The following is a 21785-nucleotide window of genomic DNA, read 5'->3' on the forward strand; positions in this document are numbered from 1 at the left end:
AATAGGTCCGGGATCAATTGACGTACGCGCTATAAATTAAGCAACAACCAACAGTTACAAGTCACAAATTGTTGAGGTCATTGCCCAGCGCTTTAACACCACCACCTCAGTCTCAATAGAGAACCAATGGCAAGGCTATGTCTAAGAATAAAGAAAATATAATTCTCGGTACTGGTCCCCACCTTTAAATCAATCAAAATAACTAACAGGCAATGGCATTCACAAAATATCGTGGAACATTTCACTCAGGTTTGACAATTCTTCCAAAATATCCTGCAAAACAAAAACTACACGCTAACTATTCATAAGAAAAAAATGAAGGATCAATCCTACTCGATGAAGTTCGTAACTTCCTTTCTTACCAATAACAACTTCGCAGCTTCACTTTCTTAAGTGGAAGGTTCGTCAACAAAAATGTATAGAACAATATTCAGATTTTAAAGACTTGAGTCAAAAATTTATTATATTCAATTTCGAACAAGAAACGATCAATATCTCAATCATCAACAATGTGAGAAACATTTCATCGTGAACAAACCCAATTTAATTGCATTTAGAAAATCTCTCCAATTGAAACTTTAACAAACCTTTCTTACAATTTACCACCCGTCATTTAACGTATCAAGAATACGTATTACAAATTTAGACGTTAACAGCAACATGAATTACAATCACAGTTAAATCCCTTCCTTTATACACATTGTAAAATCCACTTGGACATCAAACCGAATATTTACAATTAATTAACAAATGACTCACTTAGGTCTGTTATGCTTTTGTCACAATAATTTATACAATTGTCCCCTTTCTACATTTGATGCTCCCACTAATCTAATTTAATGTTGTGCCACCCTAATATTAATTATTCCAACATTTAAAGATTCGCGACGATGGACAGGAATTATCGTTCGTACGCCTCGCTAAATTTCAATGTTACGCGAACGTTGCAAGTTCCATCATTTTCATTGTCGTATCACAATATATTCAACTAGTGGTGTCACATTAATTATCCCACATGTATAGTTGCAATCAAGAATAGTTTAAACTTTCGTTGCGCGTTCTTCTTTCGTTTACTCGTTTAAGTATTTGACTCAATCGTAATAAAGAAACGGGATTCTAACCCAGTTTCGCGACTTGGACTTCACAGAACTAAGAGAACGTATCGACACTGTACATACCTCCATTAAACTCTTCCAAAATGTTCCAACCTCCAACTCAACACTGCAAGTGGCGGTCAGTCAAACAGAACTCTGCCTTCCTTCACGTTCTGGTATCTGAATATTGGGGTAACGTCTGGAAACGTCCATCAAATCCGTCCCTCGGCTATAGCTCTGGATACAGGTCCACGTTGCGGGAAAGTGACGAAATCCAACAGGGTCTCATTAAACTTCTCACTCCAATCAAATGCAACTTCCTTGCAAGTGTATGAGATCCGTCCAAAAGTAATTCTATCTCGCGTTGACGTGCCGGAGTTCATAGAGAGTAACAATAACGGAGCGTGCAAACACAATCAGAATAAAGTTAAAGTCTCGCCCGCGAGACGACTTGCACGCTTAAACCAACATCATACTCTCTGCCTGTCTTCCCCTCGTGACCCAAGTCACGCTGACAGCTTTCGCGTAGGTCTGCCAAGTCGGAACTGATACTGCTGATGGTTTTTTTGTGTCTGCTGGAGAAGCGAGCGCCGAGCGAGAGGTCAGTAGAGACCTCTAGCGGGGGCTATTATAATCAACAAAGACAAGCAAGACACAAGGCATACGAAGAATGAGGAAGTGTGACGCTTTTTCCACGCGGAATTATTACGTAATACTTTTTTGTACGCAAAGCGTAGGAAAAACGTCACAGGTGGTTAAATAACTCTGATGATACAAATCTAAACAATTATAATGGAATAAGGCGAGAAATTAACCGCACGTGTAGAAGTAAAAAAAGAGATTACTTGAAAAGAAAAATTAACAAAATTGAAACAAACAGCAAAAATAAAAATATCAGAGATTTATATAAAGGTGTAAATGAGTTTAGAAAGGGGTGGCAACCTAAAGTAAACTTGATAAAAGATAAAGACGGTGATTTTCTAGCTGACCCAAGCGATATTCTAAATAGATGGAAGAACTACTTTAATGACCTTTTAAATGTCCATGTAGGAGATAAATGAGAAGTAAATTAAGTACACACAGCAGAACCTTTAGTTCCAGAACCTAACTTGACTGAAGTTAAAGATGCTATTAAAAGGCTAAAGAATAACAAAGCACCTGGCATTGATTTAATACCAGCTGAGTTAATTAAATATGGTGGAAATTCATTAATATGTCAAATTCATAAATTAATTTGTTTAATATGGAATAAAGAAGAAATCCCTCAACAGTGGAAAGAATCCATAATTGTTCCTGTGTTTAAAAAAGGTGATAAAATGAACTGCAATAATTACCGTAGAATTTCTCTACTCTCAACAACATACAAAATATTGTCTAACATTATTTTAACAAAACTAACACCATATGCTAATGAAATTATAGGTGATTATCAATGTGGATTTAAATGTAACAGATCAATTATTGATCAAATTTTTCACATCAGACAGACACTTGAAAAAAGTGGGAATATAATCAAAATGTCCATCAGCTATTCATTGATTTCAAAAAAGCATATGATTCGGTCAAAAGAGATAAATTATATAATATATTAGTAGAGTTTGGAATACCTAAGAAGCTTGTTAGTATGATAAAAATATGCACCAGTGAAACAGAAAGTAAAATTCGTGTGGGTATTAATATGTCTGACAAATTTACAATTCATGATGGGTTAAAACAAGGAGATGCATTATCTCCATTGCTCTTTAATTTTTTCCTTAGAATATGCTGTTAGGAAGGTAAAAGAAACTAAAGAAGGACTAAAATTAAATGGTGTGACTCAGTTGTTAGCATATGCAGATCATGTAGACTTATTAGGGGATGATATAAATACAATTAAGAATAATGCTAAAATATTTTTCAAAACTGCTAAAGAGATAGGTTTGGAAGTTAACAAAGAGAAAACTAAATATATGCTTACAGGCCGAAACCAAGTGTTAGGTAATAATCAAAATCTAATTATTGATAACAACTCGTTTGAACCAGTTTCCAAATTCAAATACTTAGGAGTAATATTAACAAATGAAAATTATATTAAAGAGGAAATAAAAAGTAGGCTTAATTCAGGAAATGCATGTTACTTCTCTCTTCATAAACTTTTGTCTTCTCGTTTAATATCTAAGAAACTGAAAGTTAAAATATACAAAACAGTAATTTTGCCTGTAGTATTATATGGGTGTGAAACTTGGTCCCTTACATTGAAAGAGGAACATAAATTGAGAGTATTTGAAAATAAGATCCTTAGGAAAATATTTGGACCTAAAAGGGATGAAGAGACAGGTGAGTGGAGAAGGTTACATAATTTAGAACTACATAATTTGTACTCATGTCTAGATATTATTAGAATGATTAAGACTTAGGTGGGCAGGCCATGTGGCACAAATGGGAGAGGAAAGAAGAGTTTACAGAATTCTTGTTGGGAAACCTGATGGTAAGAGACCTGTAGGAAGGCCAAGACGAAGATGGAGGGACAACGTTGAGATGGACCTAAGGGAAATCGGTAGGGATGCCAAAGAGTATATAGATCTTGCTCAAGATAGGGAAAGATGGAAGGCCTGTGTTGCTGCAGCCATGATCCTTCGAGTTTAAGAAGGCTAGAGAGTTAGTTAGTTATATATCAGAACACAAACCTATCCTTCTTTAGCTTTCAGTATGTTGGCCCAACATAAAAAGCACACGTTGGCCCAACGTTTGAACCACAGCCAAAATTACCGTTGCCCGATATGTTTTTAGGTTGGGCCAACCATTTTCAGTACAGTTGGCCCAACCACTTTAGGTTACTTGGGATGGTGTTCATTTCAACCTTGTACATACACAACAGCACTTGCTGCACCGACCACTTTTGGTACCCCACACATCGACATGAGCCCAAACTGACAATGCTCAATGCCTGATAGCACATGCCAGGCCCGTAGCCAGGCAGAGACCAGAGGGGCTGAGCCCCCCTGGAACTACCATCAGCCCCCACCCCCTGGCACTGAGGTCAGCCCCCTTGTTATTAGGTGAAACTATTTTGTGTAATTTGTTTGTAGTGAAAATGTAGACAGCAGATATTATTTTCCTCACAACTTTCAGGGAGCATGAACAGCAGCTATTACATTTGTTCATCTTATTTATAAGAAGAAGTCTTAAGTATTTAGGAGATTCTCTTCTCTAGACTTCAGAAAGTTTCTTCACAGGGGAGCTTCTTTATCTGTACCTTCGTTGCCCCTGTTGCGACCTCCCATTTGTTCAGAAATCTGTGACTTTGATGTCATTATGCAAATTCTCTCTGCATCTGCATCAAAGGTTAACAGCTCCCAAGTTTTGGGAACGAAGAGGAGTTTTATTGTTTTGGCCGGGGAGTGGAGTGTACGATAGGCACTATGATTGAATATTGTCCATCTGTTCTTGGGTGATATAAATATCTGTATCATCAAACGTAGTATGGAGTGTGTAGTAAGGAATGATTTCAGTAGAAGCCAATTAACACATCAAGCGATATTTTAAATGATATAGAAAATGTAGTATTTGTGTGATATTTCTAAACTTTATGTAACTTAACCCATCCGCTTACCTAGTCGTCGAATCGACGGCCTGACTGGACGTTCGCTTCCCGTACCTAGTCGTCGAATCGACGGGTTCCCGATTTTCATCATGTAGTTTATTTTTCATTCAATAGATGGCAGAGGTTGTATGATATTTCAAATCTATGACATGTATGTTTGTGCTGCTAAGTTTCATACCATTTCAAGCATGTTTTGTTCAGTAATTTCTCATGTAAACAAACCTTCATTTGTTACGTCTTGCAAACATGTTGCATAAGAATGTTGTAGAAGATTCTGCGATTGAAAAGTTGCTTTTCGATAGCGATGAAGAGGAAAATGTGGATTTTGGAAGTGGAGATGAACACGGGGGTTCATTTTGTATTAGTGAAATTGAAGAATGTAGTGAAAGTGAGGAAGAGGTGGCTGTGGCAGGAAAAATATAAAAGGTTGAGGAATGGAAATGGAATGCAAAGATGTGCGTGATAAAATTTATTAGATGAGTTTCTGATTATCTTTCAAAGTAAACTGCATATGTGCATACTTATTACTATACTTCCACTTCAATATATAAAATTTTCATGTAAATTGCTTGGATAGTTTTCACAATATTTGACATCTTGTCTTGCTGTGCAACCTTCACGGGAGATAGCCAAATTTAAATGGTATGTCAAAAAAATTGGCATTTAAATGGTATGCTGATGGGTTAATGACCCCCTCCCCCAATACATAATTTACCTTCATTTAACACTTTTGAAAAATGGACTTGATTTACAAAGCCCCCACCCCCCGATAAGCCGTGAGCCCCCCTGGAGATCAATTCTGACTACGGACCTGGCACATGCATGGTGTTATCACCTGTGAATTAGAATAAGGCAGAAGTTAGTCACATATCTTGTTAAAAAAAACAATAAGTAATATACACAATGTACAGTCACCAGAAGTAAAAATGGAACACCTAGATATTGAAATATCCCCTTCCCTGCAATGCATTGTGTGGGTTGCCTAACTCTACGGTGATAAGTCAACTTCATTAGCAACTTTTCAAAAGGAAGTTTGGCTGTTGAAATGGAGTTAGGCAACACGTATAACTTCCATGCAGGGAAGTGAGTATGTAGGTGTCCTTTTTATTGACTGTACATTACTCCTATCATTAACTATAGTACACAAGTATTAACTATCTTCTGCACTTTAAAATATAGGTTTCACCAAGACTCAAACCTGGGTTTCTGCAATATGGTGCTTTACCTACCATATAATTCTCATTATTCCATTGTATTATCTGTGAGAAATATACACCAGTGAAAAAATTTAGTGAACAAAATATACCTGCACACATTGAGTTTGAAGGGTGACAAATTGATATTTCTTTGCACAGACAACCTTTTTCTGTTGAGTGTTTGCACCACGTATTGTCACAAGATGAGTTCATATTGTACTTTGTGCAGTGATTACGGAACTCCCAATGTGAAATTTCAACACACAGAATGCCACATACACGCACAACACACTAATCTGGTAAGTTTGGTAGTTTACCTGCAACAAATGCTTGCAAACCTGCAGATGATTTTAAAATGCACTTTATTTATTTAATACGTTAATATCACTTAACATTCAAATTAAATGTCTACCATTTTATCATGGATAAGTGTATCAATGTATTTGTTGTTGATGAAAATACTAATTCTTCAACAAGGCCACATAGATTATAAACAAACAAAAGACACAGAGATTAAAAATAAACAAAAAAACTTACTCTATGAACAACGTGAACCATCTTCTTAAGCCCTTTTTCAAAATGGAGTAATAAATCAAATGGAATCCTAAAAAAGTAATAGTTTTAATACAAATAACAGTTCTCTCTATTAATTAATTGGTAATAAATACAGGGTGGCAAAAAAGTTTGAAGACTCTTTTTAAAATGTTTCAACGGCATAAATCTGTTCTATAAATATATAATTTGAAATCACTAACTTGCCAAAAACATTTATGGTTATTATACTACTAAGAACAACAACAAAAAAATTAAAAATACAATTAGTGCTCAAAGTTGCTTCTCTTTCCCTCAATAGCCGGACCCTGTGGACGAGTGGTTAGAACATCGTGCTATGATGCCAAGGGTCTCAGGTTCGAATCCCGCTCGGTCTTGGTTGTTTGTGAATGTTCATTCATCAATTTCATCACTCATCCCCATCTTCGAAAATTAGCCAAGAGGCACAAAACGCGAAGTAAAATTAACTAAATCAATCAATCTTTCCCTTAATACATTTGCAAAGTCGTCTCCGAAAATTATTGACAATAGTCGCACACTGTTCGACAAACGTCCTTGCCCCAAAACATGAAACAGCTTTTCACAGATTGCAATTGTTCATCAAGCTGAATTCACTGAAGTCAAGTTTTGCTGAAGTGTGAATCCATCTTCACAGGTGTCCAGCTGCTTACACTTACAAAATGTCAAGAACAATTTGCTGATACATAGGAGCGTTAATTTTGACATTCTAATTGATGAACAAATGCCACCGCAAGCCATCACAGATGCCAGAAAATGACAGCAAGCGACAACTTTTGCAGCAGCGGAAATCTTCTGTTCCTTCTTCAGTAATCGACTGTGGTTTTGACTGTTGTGAATGTGTTACATGATAAACATAACTTATTCAAGACAATGACCAGCGACTAACTGAAGCAAATGATGTGCTTTTTCCAACCACTTTTGTTTCTTTTCAGAGCCACGGTGGTCTAGACAGTTTGGCATCTGACTGCCACATGGGAGACTCAGGTTTGACTCTCGGAGTGGGTGATCTAAGGTTGGAATTATTCCGGCATTGTCCCCACATAAAGCAGCTCTGGGGCTCACCCAGCCTCAAATCAATGTGTAACTGGGAGAAACCCTCGGGGCGGGGGTAAAGGTGGCCAGAGCATGGTGATAACCTTCAAAATGGCCGAGATTGAGAATATGTGGGGCCCTAACTCCACATCCCCAAAATGTGCCACATGACATTGGGAACTTTACCTTACCTTTGTTTCGTTTCAGCGCTGAGGAAGAGAAAGTGATCACAATTTATAGCCTAAAAATTGAACTAGGCATTCAAGAAAACAATGAGCACACTTTTTAAAAAAATGTAAATAACATGAGAAAAATGGATCAAAAAAGTCTCAGACCTTTTCTACTACCCTGTAATGCTTTGAAACAAGTTACTCAAAGTAAAACGAAGAGACTTGGATGCACACTTTTATTGGCACCAATTAAAATGTGCTTGCTGAGGTAAATTGGATACATTCATTATAGGAATCTCAGGTTTTATTTTCAGTGTATTTGAACCAGTGTTGGGAAGTAACTAAGAAATTCTACCTACTTTTAAAAGTAAGTAGCTATAACTGCAACAGAAGTAATAACATCAAAAGTTGCTTTTGCAGTTACCAACAACACTTATATTGTTAACTTAAAATTTTGTAATGCGAAGGAAGATCTAAATTTGGCCATTCTGTGTGCTTTCTGAATGCAAAGGTGAAAATAATTTCATGAAATCACACAAGGCAAAGAAGCTAGGCTTCATTTCATGCTAATATCCATGCTTGATTCCAATTCACTGCTTCTAATTGCACATGAAGACCTCAGTGTTTGGTGGATTGATGTATTAATTTGGAATGTGGAGTTGTAATAATACACATACCAGAAACATAAATAAAGCACATGTAAATCATCATTGTGTGTAATTTATTTGCAAGAAAATTTCCAGTAATAACTGTAAATGTAACTTTCAGTTACTTTTTAAGTACCAGTAACTGTAACCATGTTACTTTTTTAAAATGAGTAACAGGCCTCAATTAGTTTTCAAACCATGTAACCAGTGGCAGTGATTAAGGGGAGCGTGGTTTGTTACTTTTGCCCCCGCACTATGCTAAACCTTATCTACCAAGGGAAAGTATACTGTCCTTGCCCTCCCCAGTTTTGGAACCCAATTGCCGCCACTGCACACACTTAAATTGTTACTTTTGAAAAGTGAACACTGTATAAAACAATCAACTTCTAATATATAATAATAATAATTCCTTTATTTAGCGGGCGAGATTCAGCCGTAGGCTGCTCTGCCACCTAACCCTTGTCATAAGCTACATAAGAAAATATAAGTATATATAATATGATAATATATGAGTATGGATGGAAAGCTTGATTACACTAAAGAGAAATAAAAAAAAATAATCACATTACCTACATTACGAATATTCTCATTTCAGTAATATTAGTCATAAGATAATATAAATGTGAAAGAACAAGAAAATATTAAAAAAAAAAGAAAAAAATACAAATTTGAAAAGAAAAAATATAAATGTGAATGTTAACATAAGGTTGCATTGAAGTAAATAATAATAATTTGAAGATATTGATAAAATTACAATAGTTACAGTTATAGAATATGAGTGTTTTGTCGTTTGTTGAGTGCCTGTTCACTTCTAGTATGTGCTACTGTTCTGCTGCTGTTCCTGTAGAAGCATTTCTTTCAATTTAATTTTGAAACTCTTATTGAGTTTTATGGATTTAACATTTGTTGGTAGTCCATTCCATGCTTTGGGGGCAGATATAGAAAAGGATGAGGTATATAGCGTAGTCGAATGGTGAGGAATGTCAAGTTCGTAGTGAGGACGTGTCCCGTGTCTGTGAATTGTGTTGCGATTACATAATTTTTCAAATAAGTACTCGGGTTTACGTTCAGTTCGCAGATCATGAATGAAAGATGTAGTGCAGTAACCTCCTGTTGGCCATTGTTAAAATATTATATATGTTTAAGATGGGAAGGATGTGATCATGTTTATCCAGGCCAAAAGTATATTGATGCATGCATTTTGTGTGATTTGAATTTTTCTGCTGAGTGTTTTCGCAAGTTTGAACCCATACACAGTGTCACAATTCAAATACTGGGAGAATTAAAGATTGAACTAGTCTAAGTTTACAGTTCTGCAGGTAGTTGATCTTGGAAACGGTAGAGATTTCTCAGAATAAAATATCCTTTTTTACATTGTGCATTGATGTGGTCCGTCCAGTCCAACGTATCGTTAACAATCAAGACATGATTTTCTGCTGAATTTTTACATGGTATAAATAAATAATAATCCATTGCGCAACAGCCCTGAAGGGCCTAGGCTTACCTACCGACTGCCGGTCTCCCTCCCACGCTTTCCTTCGTCACCTCTAAGCGTGGAGATCTTCAACCAGTATTGGAATAGTCGGGGGGTCAGCCCGACGTATCCCCAGCCATTATAGTAGGTCTCCGTGACCGGATTACGCTCACTCACTCGGAGCTCCCCAATTTCCTCACGATGGTGGGTTGCCACCGGTCCTATACGTAGGCTGAATAAATTCCGACCAGAGCCAGATTCAAACCTATGCCGTCCCGCTGCGAACGATCTCAAGACAAGTGAATGCCTTAACCCGCTCGGCTACGGAGGAGGACTTTACATGGAATGGTTTCATTATTAATTTTAAGTTCAATTGGCTCAACAATAGAATTTTTTTGCGATTGTCTCATTTTAATTAGCATATAAAGTGATTTTTCTGGGTTTATCTTAAGTCCATTTGATGTACTCCATGTGTAAATATTATTTAAATCAGTTGAATGAGGAAATACTACTTTCAAGCACTGTACGTCTAGTCGAAAAATACAGTTGTGTATCATCTGCATAGAAATGTGATGTGAAAATTTTTTTAACTTTATTTAAGTCTGCGGTGTAGAGGGTGAAAAGGAGAGGCTCTAAAATTGATCCCTGTGGAACCCCTGCTTTTAAAACTACAGCTTCAGAGATCTGCGAGGGTGAATTTTGAAGGAATGTTCTCTGTTTTCAATTAAGTAAATAGGATTCAAACCACCTTACGGCTACAGAGTCAAATTTATAGTATTTGAGTTTAGATATTAACAAATCGTGTTGGACTGTGTTGAGAGCTTTACTAAAATCCAGTAATACGAGAAGTGTAGAACAACGGTTGTCAATTTCGCAAAGAATATCATCTGTAACTTTTGTTAAAGCTGTTGCTGTGCTATGCCGTGCATGGAACCCAGACTGAACTGTAGGTAAGAAGTTGTTCATGTCAACATAGCATATTAGTTGCGAAAACACAATTTTTTCTAGTACTTTAGAGAGTACTGGCAATAGGTTTATGGGCCTTAAGTCATTGAAAGAACTGATCTCTTTTCTCTTTTGAAGAGGCAAGACTCGCACTTCTTTCCATGTTTCTGGAAACACGCCTTTTCGACAAAGAATAATTGATTATATGAGTTAATAGAGTCAGTACATATGGTAGTGCAATCTTTAACATCTTAATGTTTATCCCATCTGCTCCAACACTGTTTGATTTAATGTTATGCACTGCTTTGTGCACATCAATTACGGTTACTGTGTTAAAACAAAACAATTTATTTTCATCGGTAAAGCTACGGCTTTCAAAGTACTCAATTTGTTGTGTTTTTAGTTGAGTGGGAATACTAGATAGATTGCTAATTTGCCCAAAATGAGTATTAAGAGCATCGAGCTCATGTGTTGCGTTCACAAGTGAGGATAAGTTCGCATTGACATTTTTATTATCCAGCACGCTCCACTGTTTTAGTTCATGCCACATTTCCAATTGAATAGCACCAATTTTAAAAGAGAAATATGACTTCTTTTCCTGTCGGGTAACGGTAGTCGTAAAATTTCGGAGTTCTTTGTAGTGGTTCCAATCGGCAACGTTGTTTGTATGTTCCTCAGAGCGTTGTCTCGAATACTCATTAATAACTTAACATTAGGAGTTATCCACGGGATGCGCTTTCTCCTAACTCTGGCGGTTTTCATAGGTGCATGGCAATCAAATATTATTCGATCATCCGCCATCTGAAGACCTTCCTGGGCAGAAAGCTTTTAGACACTGATGAAGAAGTGAAAACGACCGTGAGTAACTGGCTATCATCACAGGCGGCAGAGTTCTATGAGGAGGGTATCCAAAAACTCGTAGTTCGTTACGATAAATGTTTAAACTGGCAAGGAAATTATGTAGAAAAAACTAAATTCAGAAAATAAATGTTTTTTTGAAAAACATTTACTTGCTTCAATTTTATTGCAAAACGGACCTTACTTAAAAAATAACCCTCGTACTTACATGAATTCAATTTTTAATAAGTATTATTAAGGCAAAGTATTGATGATATGTAAATTTAATTCAAATGTTTATTCCCAGTTGGGTGAGCTAATTATCATTGATGATTTCAATCTGTTCAAATTTTAAAAAGGGAAGGAAATTCCAGAACACTTATGTCCAATGTATTTGATATTTTATGTTTATGTAGATATTTTAATATGAACTATAATTATTTGTAATACAACGTATTGTGTCACTACTTGATAATCTCGTCGCTTTAGCAATCAGTGGCAAAGAAAGAAAGGAAAGATATCACGTTAAATAAAGTAAAGCATTCAGTTTCATGAAAATTTCCATTTTAAACCCTGGTTATGCAGAACAATGTGATGGTAAGAAAGGGATATGAAGTACTGAAAATAAAAGTTATGAACAGAAGAGGCTATGGGTTTTTGGATCAACACTTTTTTTTAGAGCTCCTACTACCCACATGCTAAACAACAAATAAAGCTAATATTTCAGTTCCCTTAAAGAAATAAACTACTGTTTTCATTCTATTCATTCTTCAATGCTTATCAATACACAGGCAACATGCAAAGATTGAAACTATGCAACTACTCATATGAAAATTAAAGTTTTAATTTTCAGTGATTCCAGGGTGGAAAAAAACCTACCTTCTCCTCAATGGATGTTCCAGAACTTCTAGGTATGTATGTAATTTATTTAAAAGTGAAGGATTATTACTTTTGTTAATCATCCGTTTAAGGAAAGGAATATATAGCGTCATTTCCCTTAACTTTTTACCATATATTACTCCCGTATCCATTTTTTGTGACTTCCTGTAAGAAGGAGAAACAGACATGTATATAGTCAAATATTTAACCATGTAATCCATAATTACATATTTTACATCCAGAACGTCAACACATTTAATTTATATTTATTTATTTATTGAAATTTCCAGTACAGCAGAAGCCATTTTAAACCGGAAAGAAACAACAGTAAAACAGTACACTAGTGTTAAAAAAAGAACACACAAAACAAGATAAAATAAAATAAACAAAATATAAATATAAACATAAACAAGTCAAGACAGTTCCAAGGTAAACAGATGTGTTTCACAAAAGCATTACTTATATACAATTTTTTCTATGTTTGTGATAAAAGATGGATATGAACTGAATATATCGGTTTGGTTTGATATGACATTGAACTGATTTGGTAGCCTATGAAATAGTGAACGTTGAATGAGTGAGAGTCTTGGAGTTGCAGTGTGGAAAGTTTCCTTGCTCCATGTTTTGTGTCTAGGCACTCTGAGGGAGAGTTCGTGGAGTGGGATGCTGCATCTTAGGTTTCCATTAATGATCTTATGTAGTAATTTCATATCTGCAACGTATCTACGTGATGCTGGAGTATTTATGGTTAAGTTTACAAGCAGATCTCTCTTAGGTAGGTGTCTCAGGGCCGGCACTCTATATCGAACGATGGAGAGGAAAAAGCTGAGAACATTGTCGATCTTGGAGGTATGAGAATGGGTAGCCATGTTCCAGATGGGTGAACAGTATTCTAGAATGGGGGGGACAAATGTTTTGAAGTAAATAGAAAGTGCTTTCGGGTTATGGATTTCGGTGAATCTGTAAAGTAAGCCTAGCATACGCATTGCCTTTTTTGTGATGGTTAATATGTGATTATCGAAAGTTAGTTTAGAATCTATGAGGATACCTAGATCTCGGTGTTGTGCTTCTTTTGCTAGAGTGATGTCGGTGAGTGTATAATTACCTTCAAGAATGTTTTGCTTCAATGAAATTGTTATGTAAGAGCATTTCGAAGGGTTTGTGGACAGTTTCCATCGCTTACACCATTCGGAGAATCTATTTATGTCATTTTGGAGAAGTTGCATGTCTGATGGCTGTTTTATTTCTCTCATAATCTTGCAATCATCAGCGAACATTAGAATTGTGCTTGAGATGGGGGAATTAAAGAGGTGAAAGCATTAATCGCAGTTACAGTAGACTACTTGAGCCCTTCTTGGGTACAAGTAATACAAATACAGTAAAACCTCGTTAATCCAGACCCTGATAAGCTGGACTTTGCTTAATCAGGACAGGCCAAAAGAAAAGCAGAATGCAAGGTTTTGAAAGAGTGGCTAGAAGTCAACAAGAGAACTTCCCAAAGAAAAGGAGTCAACCAAAGCTTCTTTACAGACGGTGGAAGAGACTAGCTCTTCGCAAAAAGCTAAAAACCTTTGATAAAATACTGTTATCGTCACCCAACAGAGACGACAAACAGCCGGAAAGGTTAAAAGTCTGCCGGAGGAAAGGAAGATCGACACATTCAATAAGAATATGCTGAATACTTAAAACTTCATTACAAACACGACACAACAAAGGGTCCTGTGTAGTTTGAAGTTATCATGTTCCTGCACCATCCTTACAATAAATAACACAAATTACTGTTGTAGATGACTAAGCTAGGGATGTGGGTGCAGAACGTTTGTTTCCTGGTGTACTTCACATCCGGCATCCTCAGTCTCCTGGAATGCTCAGACTTGCATAGGAGAATTCCACAGGAACTGGAGGTTGCAAAGTTCAGCGGAACTGGCTACTACATGAGCGAAGGGTGTCCTGAGGCAGGCCTCTGTTTTAGTAACAATTTACTAGTGCATCAATGACAGTAGCAGCCAGTGTCGTTGCCAGGAAGTAGAGGTAAGTGATGGCGCATCCCTCGGCCACCTACCTTTCTCTTCCTATTCTCTATTCGACCCAAGTAAACTGTTAATATCATCTGCCTTCTTTCATTACCTAAAGTGCACTAACTACCACGGTTAGCTAGGTGATTTAAGCTGTGACTGTAATGAAATTATACGTATGAAATATATAATTTTAAGTTGCAATTCATTTTCCAAGGGGGGTTGGCATGGGCCTCCCCATCGGGATGTCCATGTGCAGCTTACATGGTAAGATTGCATGTAATACCAAAATCCAGCCCAAGCAAAGATTTACATCTCTGCTGTTGCTGACGCAATGTAATGATAGAAATTTTGAAAGGTTATTTTTTGCAATCATCTACATTTACGCTGAAGAAGAGATTCATTAATACCTGGTCACCTGTAAAACTGAGACAGAAAGTGATGGACGGAGGCAATTCAAAAATACAACTTTATGACTAGGGGGCTTGAAAATTAAGACATTACTTAATTGTCTAAGTCTGTCTTAAGTCCATTTTTTGCCCAGATGGCCTAATTGGGACTGGACCTACAGTTTAAAGTTAGATATGAACCACCGTGCAATGTGCCTCCATTGGGAATTAAAGCAAGGACCCCTTGGTTACAGGTTTCTTCTACACCCTCAGAGGGCCCGAAGATTGTATGTATTGAGATACTTCACTCATAATGCCAAAGATCAATACAGCAGCAGCACATGATCAAACACAGATTAAAGTTTATAATAAGATTGTTCTATTCCAACAATAATAATGTAGAAAACACCTACTTATAAATACGAAAACTTATTATTAGTTCATACTAGTGCAGAAAATTGAAACAATAGTATTTTTCAATAATGTTAAGTGGGGTGTATGGGATGACCTTCATGGAAGGTGTCCTGGACTCCATTCTTGCACACTAAGAGGCATGGCATCATGACCTACATGCAGTAGAATTCTCTGTGGCACTTGTGGTTTGTTATGTCCTGTCCATGTGTGTTTGTGGTTGGTCTTCACCACTCATCTTCATCTTTGCGATCAGCCAAAGCTGGCAGAAAAGCAAGATAAAATAAATTAACAATAAAAATAATAACCCATGGCATAACAGCCCTTGAGGGCCAAGGTCTACCTACTGACTGTCGCCCTCACTCACACATGCCTTAGCAAAGGTGGGCGATGATCGAGGGTGATGTATGGCCAGCAAAAAAAAACATTGCATTGTTGGTTTCCATAACTGGGTTGCACTACTCATTCATAGCTCCCCGGAAATCTCAGGAACAAAGTTGTTATGCACCCCCAAAACCCAAAAGACGCGAACCAGCGTGCATCCCACAATCAAGAGCCCAAAGCATGATGCCTTAGACTGCATGACCACGGTGCGGAACAAATCAGCAATAATTGTAAATTAATGTTTTCAGCATGATATATTGTGGCAACGACACAAGCTTAGAGCAAACTTTGGCCTATAGTTTGATTTCCACATTGCTATTGCAATAATAACTATATGTATGTTGTTTCAACGAACAACCAATTCTACAATTAAGATAACATGAATGAAGATTTATCATAGAATATTCAGAAAGTAAGATTGGTGACAATATTATAAGCATGAAAAATGCACATGCTTAATGAAAAAAGTAGCCAATATGTAGTCAGTACTCATTAATTCCAGTCTTCATTAATGATCTGGCTATTGTTGAATTCCTTGTCAGCTTTTGTAACTACAATACTGTGAACATTACACTGTTTCCTAAACATGCTTCATAATTTCAGGAACCAACATCAAGAAAAGTAGCAGTGAGAAATCATTCTGGTTAAGGCACTGCATATGTTAAATGTTAAACACACGACAAGTAGAGTAAGTTTGGCTGTTTGATCAGTCATAAACCTCAGTAGCAGCCACAAATAGTACAGGTTCCTGGAGACTGCGTTTCTACCTTGACAGCATAAATCATCTTACAAGTGTGACTGTATTTGTAATTAACATGAGATTCCCAGATAAGATTTTCACTGATACACAGCCCTAAAAGTCTAACATATTTTTCATACATTGTTTTCAATTTTGATAGGTGGGCTACCCTGAGGTTTATTCCTTACATGATGAAATTGAATGCTGTAGTTTTATTAACATTCAGCCTTAGTTTATTTGTTGAGAACCACATACTGAGCTAATCTATTACGTGGCTAATATTGGAGTAAGTGATTTCACAAATAGTATTGGTCCCAGTATAGATCCTTGGGGAATATTGCATGTTATTTTACATTGTTGCGAGATATATGTTGTTGAAAAAATGTTTTTTTTTCTTTCCCAGTATACCTATCTCTACTACTTCAGTACAATTTTGTAAGTATGATCGAAATGAAATACTTATTTATTGATTGATTGATTTGCTTTATTTTACTTTGCTGCTTGTGCCACTGTTGGCTAATTTGCATAGATGAGGATGAGTGATGACATGATGAAATTGATGAATGGACACTCGCAAAACATCCATGCCCAGGCCAGGATTCGAACCTGGGAACCCTGGCATCGTAGCGCGATGTGCTAACCACTCTGCCATGGGGGCCGGCAAAATGAAATGTTTAATATAACTGGATGTTCAAGATACACACAGCATGGTGATGGTTCATGTGGATAGAGCAAATTGACTCTCATTGGGTTCTCTATCCATTGCTAAAACATACATTCAAATTCGTACTTTGTTTATACATATGCTTATTTTTACCCAATTGGATTGATTGATTGACTGTGTCTTAAGTCCACTTTATGCACAGTAAGGCTAATCGAGACTGGACCTACAGTTTAGAGTGGGATCCGACCCAGTGCCTCCACTGGGTCTCAAACCCGGGACACCTTGATTACAAGGCAATGACGCTACCACTACACCATCTTACCCAATTGGAGAATGGTGACAGAGCCGAGGGGGCTTGTGATGGCCTTCCTAAAATAAACAGTAAATTGGAGATATGTGACTCCACTGCCAAGGAGAAGAAATGAAGATAAGTTAATCTGATTTCAAATAGGGCTTTTCAAAGTGAGTCCATATGCTTAAAAGAAATAAACACTGCAATTTTGGAGTTACATTCTTCTTGTTCTCACACAACGAAATGTGAACAAGACAAAGGCAATGGTTACAAGGAAGAAACAAGAATAATTCATGTGAAAATTCAATGCCAAAGTACTGAACAAGGTGACAGCTTCAATTACCTGGGATGTATCATAAGCAGTGATACGAGATGCAATCTGGAAGTCAAAGTGAGAATACCAGTGGCAAAAGAAACCTTTAATAGAAGGAGAAGCATGTTTTGTCAACCTTTCAACAAACAACTAAGTAAGAGACTCATGAAGTGTTTTGTGTGAAGTGTAGGATTGTATATATGCAAAATAATATACAGTTATTGAAAGTAGTTTTATTTTATTTTTTCATGCGATATTTCATCCTGGTTTCCCACAAATTTTTCAAGTCAAGATAACCACATACACAACACACAACTTTACCTGACTAGTCACTAGTTTCTTCATTGAGAAAATGTTTTTTCCACCTTGCTGTATCTCCCCAGGTGCCGCAACTGGTAGTTTCTTCCAGTCCCCTTCATCCAGTGACCCATTTTTCTTGCCTTTCCTCCCCTCCTCCTCCTGATGGCACTGACCTTCACTCTTTCCTTTAACTGGTTTGGCAAGTTAAAATCTTTCACTTTTGTGCTGAAGGTGGCTCCTGCAATTTAACCAATTTACTTTCCACGTGCTTTCATTATTAGCCACTCAATTTTGTTCATTTTCTCTTCCCTGTTTATGTAGATGTGCTTCGTTTCTGCAACTTTTCTTATTACATTTTCCCTCCTCTCTCTCATTTGTACTTTCTTAATCCTGTGCCCGCTCAGTCTTATTCTTGGATCTTACTCTGCAATGTCTCTATGTTCCTTAATTCTCTTGTTGATACTTCTCCCTGTATCTTCTACACATTTGCTTCCACGTGTCACAATCTACTTCAAATAACACTACTTATGTCCAGTGTTCGAATTGAAGAAAATGCAGAGGGGGGACTTCAGAACTACTGATCAGTGGTGGCAACTAGGGGGGCATGGTGGGGCATTTGCCTCACGTTATAGCTATGCTATGCCTTGTTTACAAAGAAAAATTGAACTGTCCTTGGCAGCCAATCACTGCTACCAGTGGCAAAGCTCCTTTGAGGCTTTTGAGGCTTAGCCTACCCAAAAAATGTTGAAATTGAAATGTTCTTGAACCCTGTAACAATCAAAGTTTGTTAAAACGAATTAAACTATGTAATCCGAACATTTGGTTCCGCCGATGCTTCCAGAACGTCTCCTCAGTCAGGCCAGACAGAGAGAGCGCGTTCGGTCCGAACTGTGAGGCTTTTGACGAAAAGCCTCGCGGTAAAAGGCAGGTACAGTGTGACCTCTATGTAGGTGGGAGGAGATGGTAAGGGGAGGGGACTGCCGATTTGCTGGATGATAGCAGCTAGCCTCAGAACCAACCTGTTGTGCTTCTAGTCTTCTTGTGCAAAGTGCGTCGTTCACACGCTGCATTGTTGAATGTTAATTTACTTCAAGTGCATGCGCACATGTGTTTGTGTGTGTGTGTCACATAGTGTATTTATGTTATAAAAATGGCTGATACTGAGAGAACATTGACGTCATTGTTTGAGGAATTAAAAGAGAAACCATTTTCAAGTTGGACTTATGAAACCAAATGTGCTTACAAAGATAGGCAATGGACACCACATTTAGATATTAAAATAGCAGATGGAGGAAGACAAAATTAAAAGTTTTAGTTTTCATGGTATAAGAAATATCCTTGGTTAACAGGGTGCTCTAATACAAGTAAGTTATATTGTTATACCTGTATTCTGTGTGGGGGTGAAAAAGAATGGTCATCATCTTTATACGGGGTCTGTGTAACAAAAAAATTTGATAGAAAGGCTGAGAAACAACAAAGTTCAAGAAAGCATCTTCAGAATGAAGAGAGTTTTCTATTCTTAGGTCGTGGAAGAATTGAACATGCATTTTCTGAAGGATCCAAACTTCAAGCCATCAAACACAATGAAATCGTGAAACAAAATAGATTTGTAATCGAGAGACTTATCGATGTTGTTTGCTTCTTGGGTAAGCAAGAGCTTGCTTTTAGAGGGCACTTTGAAGATGAAAGTTCGGAGAACAAAGGAAATTATCTTGAATTATTAGAACTTCTTTCCAAACAAGAAGAGTTTTTATGTGATCACTTGCACTACTCTTCAGGCTTTAAAGGCACGTCAAGTACAATTCAAAATCAGCTGATTGAATCAGTAACTGACGTAATTAATGAACATATTAAAGAAGAGCTACATTCCTGTGAGTTTGTTGGTGTGCAAGCAGACGAAACTCTTGATGTTTCTTGCAAAACCCACATGAGCATTATTCTAAGGTTCTGTACACAAGATGGTTCTAAAGAGAGATTTATTGGCTTTTATGACGTTTCTAGAGAAAAAACTGCTTTAGGGCTATCAGAAGTTATTAAACAACTTAATCCTTGGAAAGTTTCTGATAAAATAGTGAGTGAAACCTATGATGGGGCCTCTGTAATGGCAGGTGATCGAGGAGGTGTGCAACACTTTTTGAAGCAAGTATGTCCACGAGCTATATTTTTACATTGGTATGCTCACAAATTAAATCTAGTGCTGCTACATTGTTCATAAACAATGAAACAAGTCAAGTTTTTCATTCATAATCTTGCAGTTTTCCATACATTTTTCAGTAAATCCTCAAAGAGAAGAGTACTCTTAGAAAGTAAAGGATTCAGATTGCCACAAACATGTAGTACCCACTGGAATTTTAATACCCGAGCAGTGCATACAATTTATGGAAATACAAAGAGCTGAAAGACATTTTCCAGACAATTACAGATAATATTGAAGATTGGGATGCAGATTCGTTCAATTGTGCCTCGGGCGTGCTTAATACACTTAATAAAATGTAATTTATTTTCCTGTTTTGCCTCTACAAAGACATTTTTACATATAAAGACCACCTTTTTGCACTCCTTCAATACAAAGATGCATCAAACATAAATATGTGTAACACAGAAATCAAGAAGACCATCGAGGTAATGAGGAATATGAGATCAGAAAATACTGTGAAATTATGTGTTGAAAACTCTAAGAGAATTTGCAGTGAAATAAGTGTAAGTGAACAAGACTTCGTGGCTCTCAGATGTTTAACCTACGAAATTTTTGACACACTAACTGTACAAATGGAAATACGTTTTGGAGATCTTGAAAAGATAAAATTTGTTGAATTGCTAGACCAAAATAGCTTTGGGGGATATAAACTACATTTTCCTGTGATGAAATTAAATAACCTTCTGTCCACATATCCATTTTTCAACAAAGAACGATTAGAAAATGAATTAAAGAATATCTATGCTGATGAAGAAAAGCATTTACCTCCTGCAGACCTTCTAAAATTCATAGTTAGCAATGATCTTCAAACAATCTACAAAGAAGTAACACAACTTATCAAGTTGGTCTTGACATTCCCTGTTATAACATTTTCCTCCGAAAGAACTATGAGCACCCTCAAGAGAGTAAAAAATTATCTCCGTAATTCAATGAAAAATGAAAGATTAAGTTCTCTCAGTACAATAGCCATTGAAAAAAAACAACTGGTTAAAGAACTTTCCATTGATCAAGACTTCAACGAAAGAGTAATTGATACTTTTGTGACCAACAAGAAGGCATGGACCTGCTGTATAAAAAAAAAAAATATAAGGTAAACAGATTTTTCAGCCTACCCAGTATTTACGCCTTAGCTTCGCCACTGGCTGCTACTGATTTCAATGTATAAATGATGTGTTGTAGCAAGGCATCTTTCCTCTACATTCATTTTAGAAAATTTTGCCACAGGAAAAATCATCCCTGAAGGTAGAGTTGAAAATTATCCGAAAAAAGGCTTTTTTGGGTGTGGGGGAAACAGTTTTTTTCGTGGCTTTCTTGTTAGGAGGGCTTCTTTCTACTTTTTTCCTTTGCAGAACTTGACATTACATACATCAAAACTCACAACTGAAACTGCAAAGAAATACTGTAAGTTAGCCAAAGTTGGCAAGAAGCCCAAAAAATATTTTTTTCATACATTTTTCAGAAACAAATCATACAAAAAAGGCTCTACCAGATTTTTAGCAACTATGACATTAGAGCCATTCACAGCAATAAATATCAATGCTAGTACTGTTTCATCCCTCGTTCGATTTCGTTGTTCGTTAAGTCACGTTCATTTTACTGAAATTAAATATTTTTCACACTTAGTTGTTGATATTGGAATGGTCTGTAGTTT

General features: G+C 36.8%; 1 protein-coding gene across 2 annotated transcripts in view; it reads right to left on the reverse strand.

The window, feature by feature from the left end:
- LOC146002442 (uncharacterized) overlaps positions 1-21785 on the reverse strand; it is a 92897-nt gene that overhangs the window by 62641 nt on the left and 8471 nt on the right. For both annotated transcript variants that reach the window (XM_083140278.1, XM_083140277.1), the window contains exons 2-3: positions 12431-12595; positions 6411-6477 (exon numbers count right to left, since the gene is read on the reverse strand). In XM_083140278.1, the coding sequence (XP_082996404.1) occupies positions 6411-6477; positions 12431-12582 (219 nt within the window). In that variant the 5' untranslated portion in view covers positions 12583-12595. The remainder of the gene's footprint in view (positions 1-6410; positions 6478-12430; positions 12596-21785) is intronic.

The sequence above is a fragment of the Lepisma saccharinum genome, chromosome 18 (genome assembly GCF_977018435.1).
Source record: "Lepisma saccharinum chromosome 18, izLepSacc3.1, whole genome shotgun sequence".
Lineage (NCBI taxonomy): Eukaryota > Metazoa > Arthropoda > Insecta > Zygentoma > Lepismatidae > Lepisma > Lepisma saccharinum.